The following is a 13,298-nucleotide window of genomic DNA, read 5'->3' as shown; positions in this document are numbered from 1 at the left end:
TACTATCAATGGAGAAATATTGAGCACAGAGTTATAGTGGGGTATCTTGGAATGCAGTGTGTGCCTCAATAAATTGCAGATTGACTAAAGAGAGGGTTCTGTTATTTTTGGTTGCATGAGGGGGATGGTAGAATCTCAGAGATAAAAAGATGCAAAGGAATGCTTGTGAGTCTTGGAAAATTGTCACGTACCCAGATATAGTGAGGGGGAGTCATAAATGACATCATTAAAAGGGTGTGTTTTGGAATCTACAAAACTGAAATGAATCCATTGTCATTTGTGCAGTTCTATCAGTCTCACTGCAGCCCAGAGTGACAAGACTCTGTTCAATACAACTGTCTATTACGCTATATATATATATATATATATATATATATATATATATATATATATATATATATATATATATATATATATATATATATACACAGTACTGTGCAAAAGTTTTAGGCAGGTGTGAAAAAATGCTGTAAAGTAAGAATGATTTCAAAAATAGACATGTTAATAGATTATATTTATCAATTAACTAAATGCAAAGTGAGTGAACAGAAGAAAAATATAAATCAAATCCATATTTGATGTGACCACCCTTTGCCTTCAAAACAGCATCAATTCTTCTAGGTACACTTGCACAAAGTCAAGGATTTTGTAGGCATATGATTAAACAATTATTCCAAAGAGGTGCTAATGATCATCAATTCAATATGTAGGTTGAAACACAATCCTGAAACAGAAACAGCTGTGTAGGAGGAATAAAACTTGGTAAGGAACAGCCAAACTCAGTTAACAAGGTGAGGTTGCTGAAGAGTTTACTATCAAAAGTCATAAACCATGGAAAGACTGAGCACAGCAACAAGACACAAGGCAGTTATACTGCATCAGCAAGGTCTCTCCCAGGCAGAAATTTCAAGGCAAGCAGCGGTTTCCAGATGTGCTGTTCAAGCTCTTTTGAAGAAGCACAAAGAAATCGGCAATGTTGAGGACCGTAGAAGCAGTGGTCGGCCAAGGAAACTTACTGCAGCAGATGAAAGTATGGTATGGCCCCCACAGAGCCCTGATCTCAACATCATTGAGTCTGTCTGGGATTACATGAAGAGAGAGAAGCAACTGAGGCTGCCTAAATCCACAGAAGAACTGTGGTTAATTCTCCAAGATGTCTGGGCCAACCTACCTGCCAAGTTCCTTCAAAAACTGTGTGCAAGTGTACCTAGAAGAATTGATACTGTTTTGAAGGCAAAGGGTGGTCACACCAAATATTGATTTGATGTAGATTTTTCTTCTGTTCACTCACTTTGCATTTTGTTAATTGATAAATATAAACTATTAACATGTCTTACATTCTTACTTTACAGCATTTTTTCACACCTGCCTAAAACTTTTGCACAGTACTGTATATATATATATATATATATATATATATATGGTGTGTATATATGTGTATATATATGTGTGTGTGTGTGTGTGTGTGTGTGTGACACCACTAATATTGTTTATCAGTTTCATTATTTCTTACACACACACACAAATTTTCATAAAGCCTGCTTTGTGAATTGCAACAAACAACAAACTTCTGGTGAATTTAATATTCACATTATATGACATAAGGCCATGTAAAAATTACAAAACAGAACATCGCTTTGTAAAAAATATTTCCTCTTTCCTTTCCTCTTACAGAACAACTGTATCTTCAAATTACACATCCTTACTGTTTGATACAAACTGTTACCTGATTTCAACTTACAAGGTTTGTTTCATCACTCATTTCATAATCCAGATTGCCGTTGTCTGGGTCTATTCTCCACATACTATCAGATCCTGTGATAAGGGATTTGGAGATACATCAAATTGCCTTTTGGTTTGTAATACTGTATCTCAAATAAAGTCTGAAACTCAAGCCCGATGAAAAGAATACAAAGATGGTGCCTCTAGTATTCTACCCTTACGGAAATAACCTATAGAAAGTCCTATAGTAAATTGGTCAAGTCCTATAGAATATCCTTTAGGATTTCTTTAAAACCTTTTTAGGCCCATGATGTCCTATAGTACCACTATAGGATCCTATAGGACATTTCCGTAAGGGTATTGACGGTGGAAAGGTGACACTTAACTACTTGAGATATTGTTACTAATTACACCGTGTAACAATTTTTTTTTTTGTTTTTTTTTTTTTTTTCCTGGGTAGTAAGTGTTATTTCCTAATTGCTTATGCCTCAAAAGTATAGAACATGGCTATTATTCCCCACAAACTTTGCTTTTGTGAAATAACACTTACTACCCAGGAACAAAAATTGTGTTTCATAGTGTCATTAATAATGCTGTAATATACAAGAGAACACTAACAAGATATTAACCTTAAGGCATTGATTATCTTATCTGAAAACTCAAAAAGTAATTACCACAACATGAGGGTGCAGATCCTTTTCTAATGCTTTCCAAGGCAACCTGCACAATATCTAGTTTTCTCAGATGTGCCTCAGCTGTCACAAGATTTCTGTGAATGTCAATAGCCAGCTGATCCCTGCAATTAGAAACACATCTTATTACATGCTTGTTCTACAGGGAGTCAGAGGTAAAAATGAAAAGGAACAAGAGCATCCCTTAGTGGAGAATGTTTTTAAATACATTTTGGGCTTCTGTGTTTTATTCATTTGAATCTTGTCTGAGGCCACCACTTCAGTTTGTTGCCTCATCAATTACAGGAATACCAGAACTAAATTCTGTCCTTTTAAGGTACAGTAACAACATACCTTCAGTAAAGCTTCAGACAGAAATGGAAAATGAAATTACCTTTCTGAATCTGTGATTTTTCTCTTGTTATCCTTTTCATATTTGAATACACTGCTTTGAGCCTTATCTAGGCTTTCCTTGGCACTGGCCAAAGTCACAGAGTTCTCCTCTGTCTTACGGTCAACAAGTTGTTTGGCTCCAGACACTTCACAATAAACAGCATGAGCCTGAAATGAAGCAGACCTGGTATTATTACAAGTCTCTAGAATTGCTTACTGTTTCTTTGTAATGCGAAACATAATAATTATAGTACAATTAATCAACTCCCTATTACTCCACTGGAGCCTTATACCAAGAATTAAACACTGCTGGGCAGAATAGTACATTACTGTTCTTACGATATTTCTACTGCATTGTAACCCTTGATTCCTGCCTGTGTGAGCAATAGCAACACCATGTCTCACCTTTTCTACAAGAGTCCTCAGCAAAGCTCTGCAAGGGTATTGCCCACTGCCCCCCCTGCTCTTTTCACTCTGAAGAAACTCTGTAATCTCCCTCTCCCTCTTGTACAGAGCCCCCTTTAGGATCTCCAGCCGTGCTTGAGCGCCCTCTAGCTGCTGTTCCTTTGCATGGCCCTTCTGAGTTTCCTCTCCACTCAGCACCTTTAAAAGTTTGCCAAATAAAACTTTTACAGCTAAACATATCACATGTCATTAATACTGACTATGAGAATATACTTTTATACTGCATTAATTTTGAGTTAAAAGTCAAGGAAGTTATGAGAATGGGTTGAATTTACAGTACAGTAGTAAACTGCTACATAAAATAAAAACAAAATCAACAGAGCTAAACACAATTTATTCATATAGCTTAGTTTAATGAATTGCTACATTCTAGAAAAGGCAATACAGTCTATATTTCATCACCCACTCTTTTTATTTTTAATAAATTGTAATGGTGTATGCACCTTCCAAAACCCTATATCTTGGATTTTATCCTATTCAATTAAGAAAAAAAGAAGAAAAAAGCTTTGGCTTTGCATTAAAATAATTTACTTCCAATGAACTGTTCTGTTGACTGTGGTTCTCTATTGACTCTGTGCCATTAACTATGACAGAAGCCCACATATTCTTTGCATTGTTATTTAGTATGTAATCAGGTCTCGTCAGAGCAGTTGTACTACTCTAATAATAATAATAATAAATAATAATAATAATAATAATAATAATAATAATATATAATAATAATAATAATGAGCTGTACTGTAAACATGTATCATGCAATACAACTCTTAGAAATGTAATTGCACAAGGTTGCCTCTGGTACCTTTGGTTGAACATGTGTGTAGGAACAAACAGAAACTATGATTTTTCAGGCATTCCATTTCTACTTTGCTTAGACTTGTGGATTAGCTGAGGGAATTTAGCTTTTTTCCCCAGTAATAAACAGAAAATGTGTCGAAAAAAGATTTACTTTGATGTTCTTGGTTTCTTCTTGGTCTGTGCTTTCATGCTGTGCTGCAATATCAGGGCTGTCTGAGACAATACTGGCTGTCCCTGAAGAACTGTTATTCACCTGTGGGTTGTCTGGGGGTTTTAACATCTCCTGTACTCTTCCTAGCTCCAGTCTGGCCATCTGAAGCTCCTGGAGGGCTGCAAAGCATATATATTTTAAACCACTGTAAGCCACAAATGTTTAATTATTTCTGATTTAGAAAACTATAGCTGATATTAATGTGACTTTGTTTTCACTTACTTGATGACTGATGTGTATGAAGCAGGTCTAACTTTTTAGAAAACAGTTCCAGTATCTTGTTCTGTAAGGTATAGGATTTGATTAATGTCATTGGAATATCATATCTGCATAAGATCAATGGAATTTATACTCATCGACTTACCTTTTACTACAAAGCATGGGGCTTTATTAAATAGAATAATGTACCATTGTTATCCAAGCACATGTTTCAACTATTTTAAACTTTTATAATGGTATGTCCTCTTCATATAATGTTTATGTCAATTATGAAGTTAGAAATCAGTGCCACAACTCATTGAGAAGATTGGTGCCTTTACATAAAAAATCAAATTTTCCCCAACCACACATAATGGGTTAAGCATCACATTTTAAGTGAGAAAAGTAGGATTTAAAATAATTTTAAATTGCACACAATTTCATAAACCAGTATTTTATAATATATAATATCACAACCAGATATTATTTTAATATTATATTATTTTGAATATATAGTGTTATGCTAATTGTATGACAATGTTTTGATAATTAGCCATGAAACATACACAAATGGACAACATTTAAAATGTTATTACATAAAAGTAAAAATAAAGAAATAAAGTAAATGACCTTTTCTTTTTCCCATTTGTCATTTTCTGTTTTATTCCTTGCATTCAGAGTAGCCTTTTCTTGCTTCAGATGGTCATTTTCATTTCTTAGACTCTGCATCAGTGGATCACAAAAATAATGTATGTCACTATATGAAATTCACTATATTTCCTACAAATATATTGTGAACAATAAAACAGAAACAAAATGAGTAAAACCTTCCAGTAGGATTGAACTTAAGCAAGTGTATATTTAATATTTTTATGAAAATGTCTATTTATTTGCTAACGACTTTTCTACAGTTATTTAAAAAAAAAAAAATAATATTTTTTTTTTTTTTGCAGTTAGCAATTAACAAAGAACCCTAAAGACATTTCTTTAAAAAGTCCTAAAAGTTTTGTGAATAGGGCCCCACATTTAGTAGTAACTTTTATTGTTATTATTTATTGAGTGTAAAGTGCTTTTTTGTATAGTGTTGTGAAAGATAGTACAAACAGAATTGACTTTTGCTATGATTGTTGTTGAATATCATAGAAAAAATAGAAAAAAAACGAATAAGATATGTAATATGTGGCGAAAAACATTCCTCATGTTCAAATAAAGACAAAAAAGTAAGTGGTACAGTATTGTAGCAAGGCTGATGTAAATACTATTATTATTCTGAATTTGTTTGGCAGGGATGGGGTTAAAATCACATCCCTGCAAAAACAAATGTGGCCATTGCCAATTGGTTAATTGATTGGCAATTTTGGATGGCCACTTGTATATATGAGGAGTCTGTTGGTTTGTTTAGGGGCTCATTTTGTTTAGAGAGAAAACATTGGGTACCTTACCGTAACCCTGGTTCCCTGAAAGAGAAGATGACCGCCAACCAATACTTTTGGGATATGCCTGCCTTAGGTAGCATTTTATGTCAGACCTGCTGATAGGCCCCTCCATAGAATGATGTCCTCGGTCCCGCCTGCCGAGTGAATAAGTAGTCGTTCCACAGAGCTCACTTCTTCTTTTGCATCGAACCCGTGAATGTGAGTGATGCGACCTCACAAGGTTTAGTGGTCGTCTTCTCTTTCAGGGAACCATGGTTACGGTAAGTAACCAAACGTTCCCTTTCAATTTGAAGATGACCTCCAACCAATACTTTTGGGAAAGTATACCGGAGCCGTCTTGAGGAAACGTGAGCAGATAGCATATGAGGGATGCCTCGCTACCGCCAACTAGTGTCGGTGTTGTGCGCGTGCACTCTGAAGGACCCTTCTGCCTAATGAAGGTGTAGAGGGATTGTTGACAAAGTGGTTAACAGTGTGCAGGTGTGCTGTGGTGATCAATAAACAGTCAGACAACGACAATCCAGGTGCAATGGTGTTTTTTTTTTTATAATCCAACAACTCATGACGAAACAGTTAAACAATAATGGTAACAGGCAATACAGCGTTTTGTATTGCTCTGTTTAATCCACGGGTTGGTCCTGAAATAATAGCCCTGATATTTTTAAACATCCACGTGCAACACAATCACAAGTCCACAGTGAGTGCCATAGTGCTTGTGGTGCAAATACAATTAATCGTGAACAATGGTGCAGTATTGTCCAGGTAAGTGCTGGCCTTTAGCGATAGCTCCGGATTGCGTTTATTTTTATCTGACCGTTTTATTTGCAAGACTGTGTATGTTGGTGTGTGTTCGTGCAACTCTCTTGTGTCATCGACGACTCTTTATATGATAAATTGTTTTAAACCCCTGTCTTTTTATATTTCTATAACATCATTCTCAATCAGATGTAGTTTATGTGTGATCACAGAGATTTATTTCTATAGTAAATTATTTTACACATCAAAATGTTGTCAATCTTTAATCAAAATTAAAATGTTTCAGTAATATAATCTAATTACATGCTGTATTCATAATATTAGTATGACAAGGTCGTATTTTTACATTTTAATATTAGTATAGCTGTAACTTTACTACAGTTTAGACGTGGCAAAATGTAGGCCTACCACTGCCAGTAAAAAAAAGAAAAATAGTATATACAGGACATTGTTTTGTCTGCATGTCTTAAACATTAACATTTACTGTTTACACATACAATTATCTTTATTTAAAAAAGGTTTTAGTTTTAGGGTTGTGGTTTTTAAATTGGGATAAGGTGAAGATAATTAACCACAAATAGCCAGCCGAAAGTTTTTTTTTTTTTTTTTTTTTTAGAGGAATTGTGTCGTTGTGACAGAAATACAGTGATTCTTGGTAGTAAATCTCCCTCTTGACCTGTGAGGTAGCAAGCACAAAGTACCGTAGATGAGTTGAACAGACACATCATTCCCAGGGTTCAAAGAAGTTGGCTAGCTAGAAAGAGGGTGGAACTTTTGGTGCATTAATTCATCGACCTGGAAGGGAAACGATGTGGCAGTCACGAATTGGAGGGGCGGCTGCACTCATTTACCAAGGGCTCATGTGTGGCGGGATAAAAAAGGGGACGGAGACACGCAATCTAGTCCTTCGCTTTGGTTATGAGCTATAACCCTGAAGGACTGTGTGAAACCTGTGATTAAAAGTATCATGAGAGTTTGTTTGTTTTGTTTATAATTGTTCTTGTTATTAGTAGGTGGCTAACACATTCTGGAGCTGTTGCCAAGGGCCAGCACAAAATCGACCTCTACAGCATGTACTTGGGACTGGTGACCATGTTTGTACATTATGGGAAGGATACGCGTGTTTATTATTTGGGATTCCATACCCGTGTTTAATTACCTTGCTCACTACACATTTTTGTGTATTGCCGGGGATCTTTATTTTGGTCACCAGACATGGAATAATAAAATAAAAAGAAACCCCTTTCCAACTGGATTACAGATCTCTGTCTGTAAATTACACACCACATCACTCCTGCACCTGTACACTGCAAACCACATTACCACAGTCGTGTACTCAGGTTGGGAATTTAAAAAAATCTGTAAAAAAATGTTGTTTGCACACAATACATTAACACAAACGCCATATTCTTCGTAAATGTGACAGTTGTATTCCTTGCAGTAATAGATACTATTACTATGGGATAAGATTTGTACTATGTTAAAAAAGGACCCTGTCAAATCCTCTGTAGATAGGACAAATAGAGAAATGGAAAATGTATGCCTAGGTAGATATGATTGGTTAGGCTTGGTACTCTGCAACTATGGCTAAATACGCTTTTGATTGGTTCTTCCGATGAATGTATGGATAACAACCATATTAAAAAGAAAGGATTCACATTATCATAGTGACCTAGCTTTATTTTTTCTTGGCAATCGTGCTTCACGTATGAGTATACAGAGATCTATTTATGATTTTTCTTACCTTTAAATAAATTTAACTTAGATTACTTTATATTCTTCTTGAGTTAACAAAAGTTAAGATAATAGATTTTTTAACATCACCATGATTAACTTCTACCTTTATTTCCTACATTACAAGCATATGCAATTGCATGCGTGTAAAAAAATAAACAAGTACTATAGAGTTGAAAGATTGTAGATAAATAACACAATTTAAAGGTTTAGGTACAAATGTATTAGCTGTGGTCTTTTTTATTTTCTACATCTAATGGTGTTCATGCATTTTGTCTTAGAGTTTATTCAAAAACTTCAACAACAACAGGTAGAATAACCATTTAATATTGCCAGTACTGTATATATTATTATACTGAAAAAAGCCATTGTTTTGTTTTGTAATTTGTCTTTAGGATAGTTTATTAGGAGTTGTGTAGTGTTCAGATTATTAAAATACTTACTAGGACTAACACTAGGACAAATTGATTTCTTATATTAGGCGCATGTAATGCATATAACTATATTTTCCAATGATATGCCTTGTATGCAGCAAACTACTGATGACAAAAATGTATTTATAAACACACATATATTGTTTCTAACAGACTCGCTGTAGTAGGGCGTTAGGAAAGCCCTGCTCTTTAAATGTGTATTTATTTTTAGAACGGGTTCTCCCCCTCTGCACCTTGTTATTTTATGTTTGTTTATTTATTATTTATCACATTTATATATGACGGCAAAGCGCCATGTGTTTTGTTTTGTTTTAAATATAAAACCTTGTGGTGATGTGTGGCTGTCGGCTAGTGTGTTGTTAAACTAGTTGGCAGTGATACATAATTAATAAACTCGTGCAGATTGTGGCCAAGAGGTAATAGAATAATTATTAACTAGTTAAACCCCTCGACCTGGGTATATAAACCTGCTAAGTATCTCAGTTCCTGGTGGGGTGTTTGAGAGGGTTAGGGTTAGGGTTAGGGTTAGGGTTAGGGTTTTAGAGTTTTAGGGTTAGGGTTAGGGTTAGCCTTTTTTTTGTTCCTGGGTAGTAAGTGTTATTTCCTAATTTCTTATGCCTCAAAAGTATAGAAAATGGCTATTATTCCCCACAAACTTTGCTTTTGTGACCAGGACAGTGATATTTCAAAATATCACTATTTCCAATGGGAAAACGGGCAAATGTGTGTCTTTTCGTTCACATAAAGTCGGAAAAAAACAACCCAACAGCTACCACTCTCCACCTCAGGAAGAGGAGGTGGAACCGGGGTTACAGCCATAGGAGGAGGTTGGCTGGGAGGCCCTCCTCCACAACATGGGAGTGCAGTATTGCTGCTGCATCTGTGGGAAGTGTGGGCATTTCCCAGCGAACTGCCCCCTCCCACCAGAGGAACACTTGCTGTGCCCACCCCCACTACAGCCCAAAAGGGAGGAGCCCAAATATCCTGTGCCTGAGTGGCAGGAGCCAGAATGTTCTGCGCCTGAGTGGGATGAGCACAAACGTCCTGCTCCTGAATGGGAGGAGCCCAAACATCCACAGCCCAAGAGGGGGGAGTCGGTGTGTCCACAGCCCAAGAAGCGGAAGGCTGAAAATCCACAGCCCAGGCATCCACCAGCAGAGGGAGAATACCTGCTGGTTCCACCTCCACCCCCACTTCCATGAAAGGATCGTTTGCCGCTCTCATCCCCACCAGCAAAGGCAGAATACCTGCTGGTTCCACCACCACAGCCGAGGGAGGACTGCTTGTCGCTCCTATCTCCAACAGCAGAGCGAGAATACTTAGTGGTGGCACTTCCACCATTGTGAGAGTACTACTTGCCACTTCCACCTCCACCAGCAGAGGGAGCATGTCTGCTGGTTCCCCCACTGCAGCCAGAAGGGGAGAAGCCCCTACCGTTTTTGCTGCCAGAACGGGAGGATCCCCTGCCACCTTTGCTGCCAGAAGGGGAGGAGCCCCTGCCACCTTCGCCAGAAGCAGAGCAGCAAAAGCTGCCGCTGCATCCACCACCATCACCACCTGGAGCACAGCAGCAAAAGCTACCTCTGTCTCCACCCCCTCCAGAGGGAGAGCAGCAGGAGCTGCCTCTCTCTTCATCATTGGAGGGACCAGGACAGGATGCTGCCGGACCTCAGCAGCCTCTGCATAGGTTGCTGAGGGGAGCAAGGGGGAAAACTGCTGGGTCGCAACCGCTGTGGAGAGGGCCATACCCAGCACCACAGTTAGTCCTGGCTCCCTTCCTGCAGTCGCCTCCCGAGGGACTGCTGCTGCCCTGTCGTGCATAGCCCGGGAATGCCAGTTCACCATCTCCCGGGGATGCCAGTTCGCCATCGTCCAGGGATGCTAGTTTGCCATTTCCCGGGTTTGCCTGCCTTGCACCATTCAAAGATGCCTGGGGTCGCTGCCTGCTCTGCTACGCTTGGGATCGCTACCTGCTCTGCTTTGCCAGCACTTTCATGACAGTAAGTACGGTGGCCGGAGCCCCACAAAGGGGAGCTGCCGGCCATGAAGAAGGAGGGAGGAGGTCAGGAGACCAGCTCCCCCCAGCCGCACTTTCCCAGTAGGAGAAACAATGGCTGAAGCCCCGGAAGAGGAAGCTGCCAGCCATGAAAGAATGGGGGGTGAAGGACCTCCACCATGGCCGCCACCATCGACATCTTGCTCCCCCTCTTCTGGGCCAAGTGTGCATTGTTTTAAATATAAAACCTTGTGATGATGTGTGGCTGTCGGCTAGTGCGTTGTTAAACTAGTTGGCAGTGACACATAATTAATAAACTTCTGCAGACTGTGGCCAAGAGGTAATAGAATAATTACTAACTAGTTAAACCCCTCGACCTGGGTATATAAACCTGGTACGCGTTTTAGTTCCTGGTGGGGTGTTCAAGAGGCGGAACGAGAGCAAGAGAGGAGAGAGAAATTTTAAATAATAAAAAGGATCAGTGAAGGCAACTGCCCAGCCTGACCTTAGGTCTATTTTGTGTTCGAGATTTGTTTTTGTTACACCTTTTTATTTGGCTCTGTGAGCACTGTTTTTTGTTTAAATATTTTATTTACTTTTGTTACTTATTGAAAATAAACGGCCCTGCAGCGCTTTTTCACTGCTGTTACCTGTTTGTTGTTGTTCCTGCCTCTGGTCTGACGTCACCATTTAGCCATCCTGTCACACTCATAAACAAACACCTTAAAAACAAAAAAGATGGATGCCAGGAGAACGGCCTCAAAAAGTAAGAGTATTATGTTACCTGTGTATGAATGTATTGATGTGAAAACAGATATAAATTACTATGATTGGAATGGTTGTAATGTGAGAGTTGGAAGATGTCTAATTATTTTTGATTATTTTAAGACATTTTTAACCTACTTTGTTACATTATAGCTGTTGTCTTTGTAATATTTTGCAACTAAAGTGTTGGCAGTCCAGCTGATTTTGAGAACACATACTGTAAATATACCTGTTAAGCATTAACAAAACTCATATTGTTTACAAAGGTCCATGCTTTCATTTATTGACCACTGTTGTGTTTGTAGTGATTGCAATCAACCTTCTTGACGCTACATAACTTTTTCTTCACAGCATCTGTGTGGATTGTTGGACATAGTTTTGTCCACTGGGCTGAACAGCAGGCCAAAAGAGGGCTCGGGCTGGACCTGCAACTCCAGGACGCCTCCATCCGCTGGTTCGGATGGAGGGGCCTGAAATGGCATATTTTTAATTTTTTTTTATTTCTTTGATTTGTAATTGTTCACCTCCTGATCTTCTGGTCATTAATGCTTGTGGCAATGATTTAAGAAAACTTAAAAGTGTGAGGTTAATTTGTGTTATGAAAAAAGATTTAACTAAATTGCATGAGATGTTTCCAAAAACAAAAATTATTTTCTCATGCATCACCTAGAGACGTCTTTGGAAATATGTTACGGCATCACCAAAAATAAACAAACCACGTCACTGGGTGTACAGTGTCATTTCATTTCCCTGACATTAAATATGATCAGATTGGGCTTTTTAGGAAGATGGTGTCCATTTAAACGAGTCAGGAAATGGTATATGCCTGAAAAACCTACAACATGGAATCAAAGACCATGTACAAATGATTCTCCTTTCCACATCCCATTCCCACCATTTATTGTTTTATTGTTTGTTTTTTAATTGTTTAATTAAAGTTATTGTTTTTTAAAAGTCTCTTATTCTTTAATGCGATCAATTTACTCTCAGGTTCAGGTGTGTTTCTTTGGTCATCGGTGTCTATCAAATAAATAGAATAACATGACATATACTGTACAGTTTGATTTTCAAAAGGGGCTTACAAAAAATAATCACAAAGAGATTTTATATTGTATGATCTCTCTTTCTTACAATAGCTATCTTGGTTGGTATTGAACTCCATGTATTTACCACGGTTTAGCAAAGACTTTAACTCTTTAGTTTTTAATTATTTAATGTACTGTTTCTTCCCAAGCCTGAAATACATGCATGATGATAGCAGTCTCCTGTTTGTTTTCTGTCATAATTATATCAAGTGCTGTATGTAAAAATGAATTTTAAATTATTTATTGTTTGTTAATATATCAGATCAACATATTTCCTGGGCTCGATCCTCTTATTTCCTAGCCTAAGCTCGTAGACATTAGAAACAACAGAACCTCCTCTTTAAATTCTAGAGCTTCAGCAACTTATTTAAGGGTCAACTTATTTCCTATGACATCGGTTCAGCATTTAACCATAAAAGGAACAGATAATTTCACAACGTACCCTTTTGTACTGTCAATCATGACCCCTTGTATAACGAGTGCAACCGGTCCTCCGCGACTGCCACATCGTTTCCCTTCCGGGTCGATGATTTAGTGTACCGTAGCTCTGCCTCCTTTCTAGATGGCTGACATACATCTAACCCTGGAAATGAATTGTCTGGCCATCCAGTCTAGGGCACTCTGTTCCCTATGC

At 37.9% G+C, this 13,298-nt stretch overlaps 1 protein-coding gene across 1 annotated transcript in view; it reads right to left on the bottom strand.

Annotated features, from left to right (window-relative positions):
* Positions 1–10,687, bottom strand: part of si:dkey-96l17.6 (kinesin-like protein KIN-14I) — a 27,870-nt gene extending 17,183 nt beyond the window's left edge. Inside the window, exons 1-4 of the mRNA XM_041258475.1 lie at positions 10,567–10,687; positions 9,988–10,110; positions 4,201–4,379; positions 3,192–3,389 (exon numbers count right to left, since the gene is read on the bottom strand). Of these exons, the coding sequence (XP_041114409.1) occupies positions 3,192–3,389; positions 4,201–4,379; positions 9,988–10,110; positions 10,567–10,687 (621 nt within the window). The remainder of the gene's footprint in view (positions 1–3,191; positions 3,390–4,200; positions 4,380–9,987; positions 10,111–10,566) is intronic.
* Positions 10,688–13,298: the final 2,611 nt, after the last annotated feature.

This window comes from Polyodon spathula, chromosome 1, assembly GCF_017654505.1.
Source record: "Polyodon spathula isolate WHYD16114869_AA chromosome 1, ASM1765450v1, whole genome shotgun sequence".
In the NCBI taxonomy this organism is placed as follows: Eukaryota; Metazoa; Chordata; class Actinopteri; order Acipenseriformes; family Polyodontidae; genus Polyodon; species Polyodon spathula.
The sequence above is the reverse complement of the archived record's forward strand: the minus strand, read 5'-3'. Positions and strand labels throughout refer to the sequence as shown.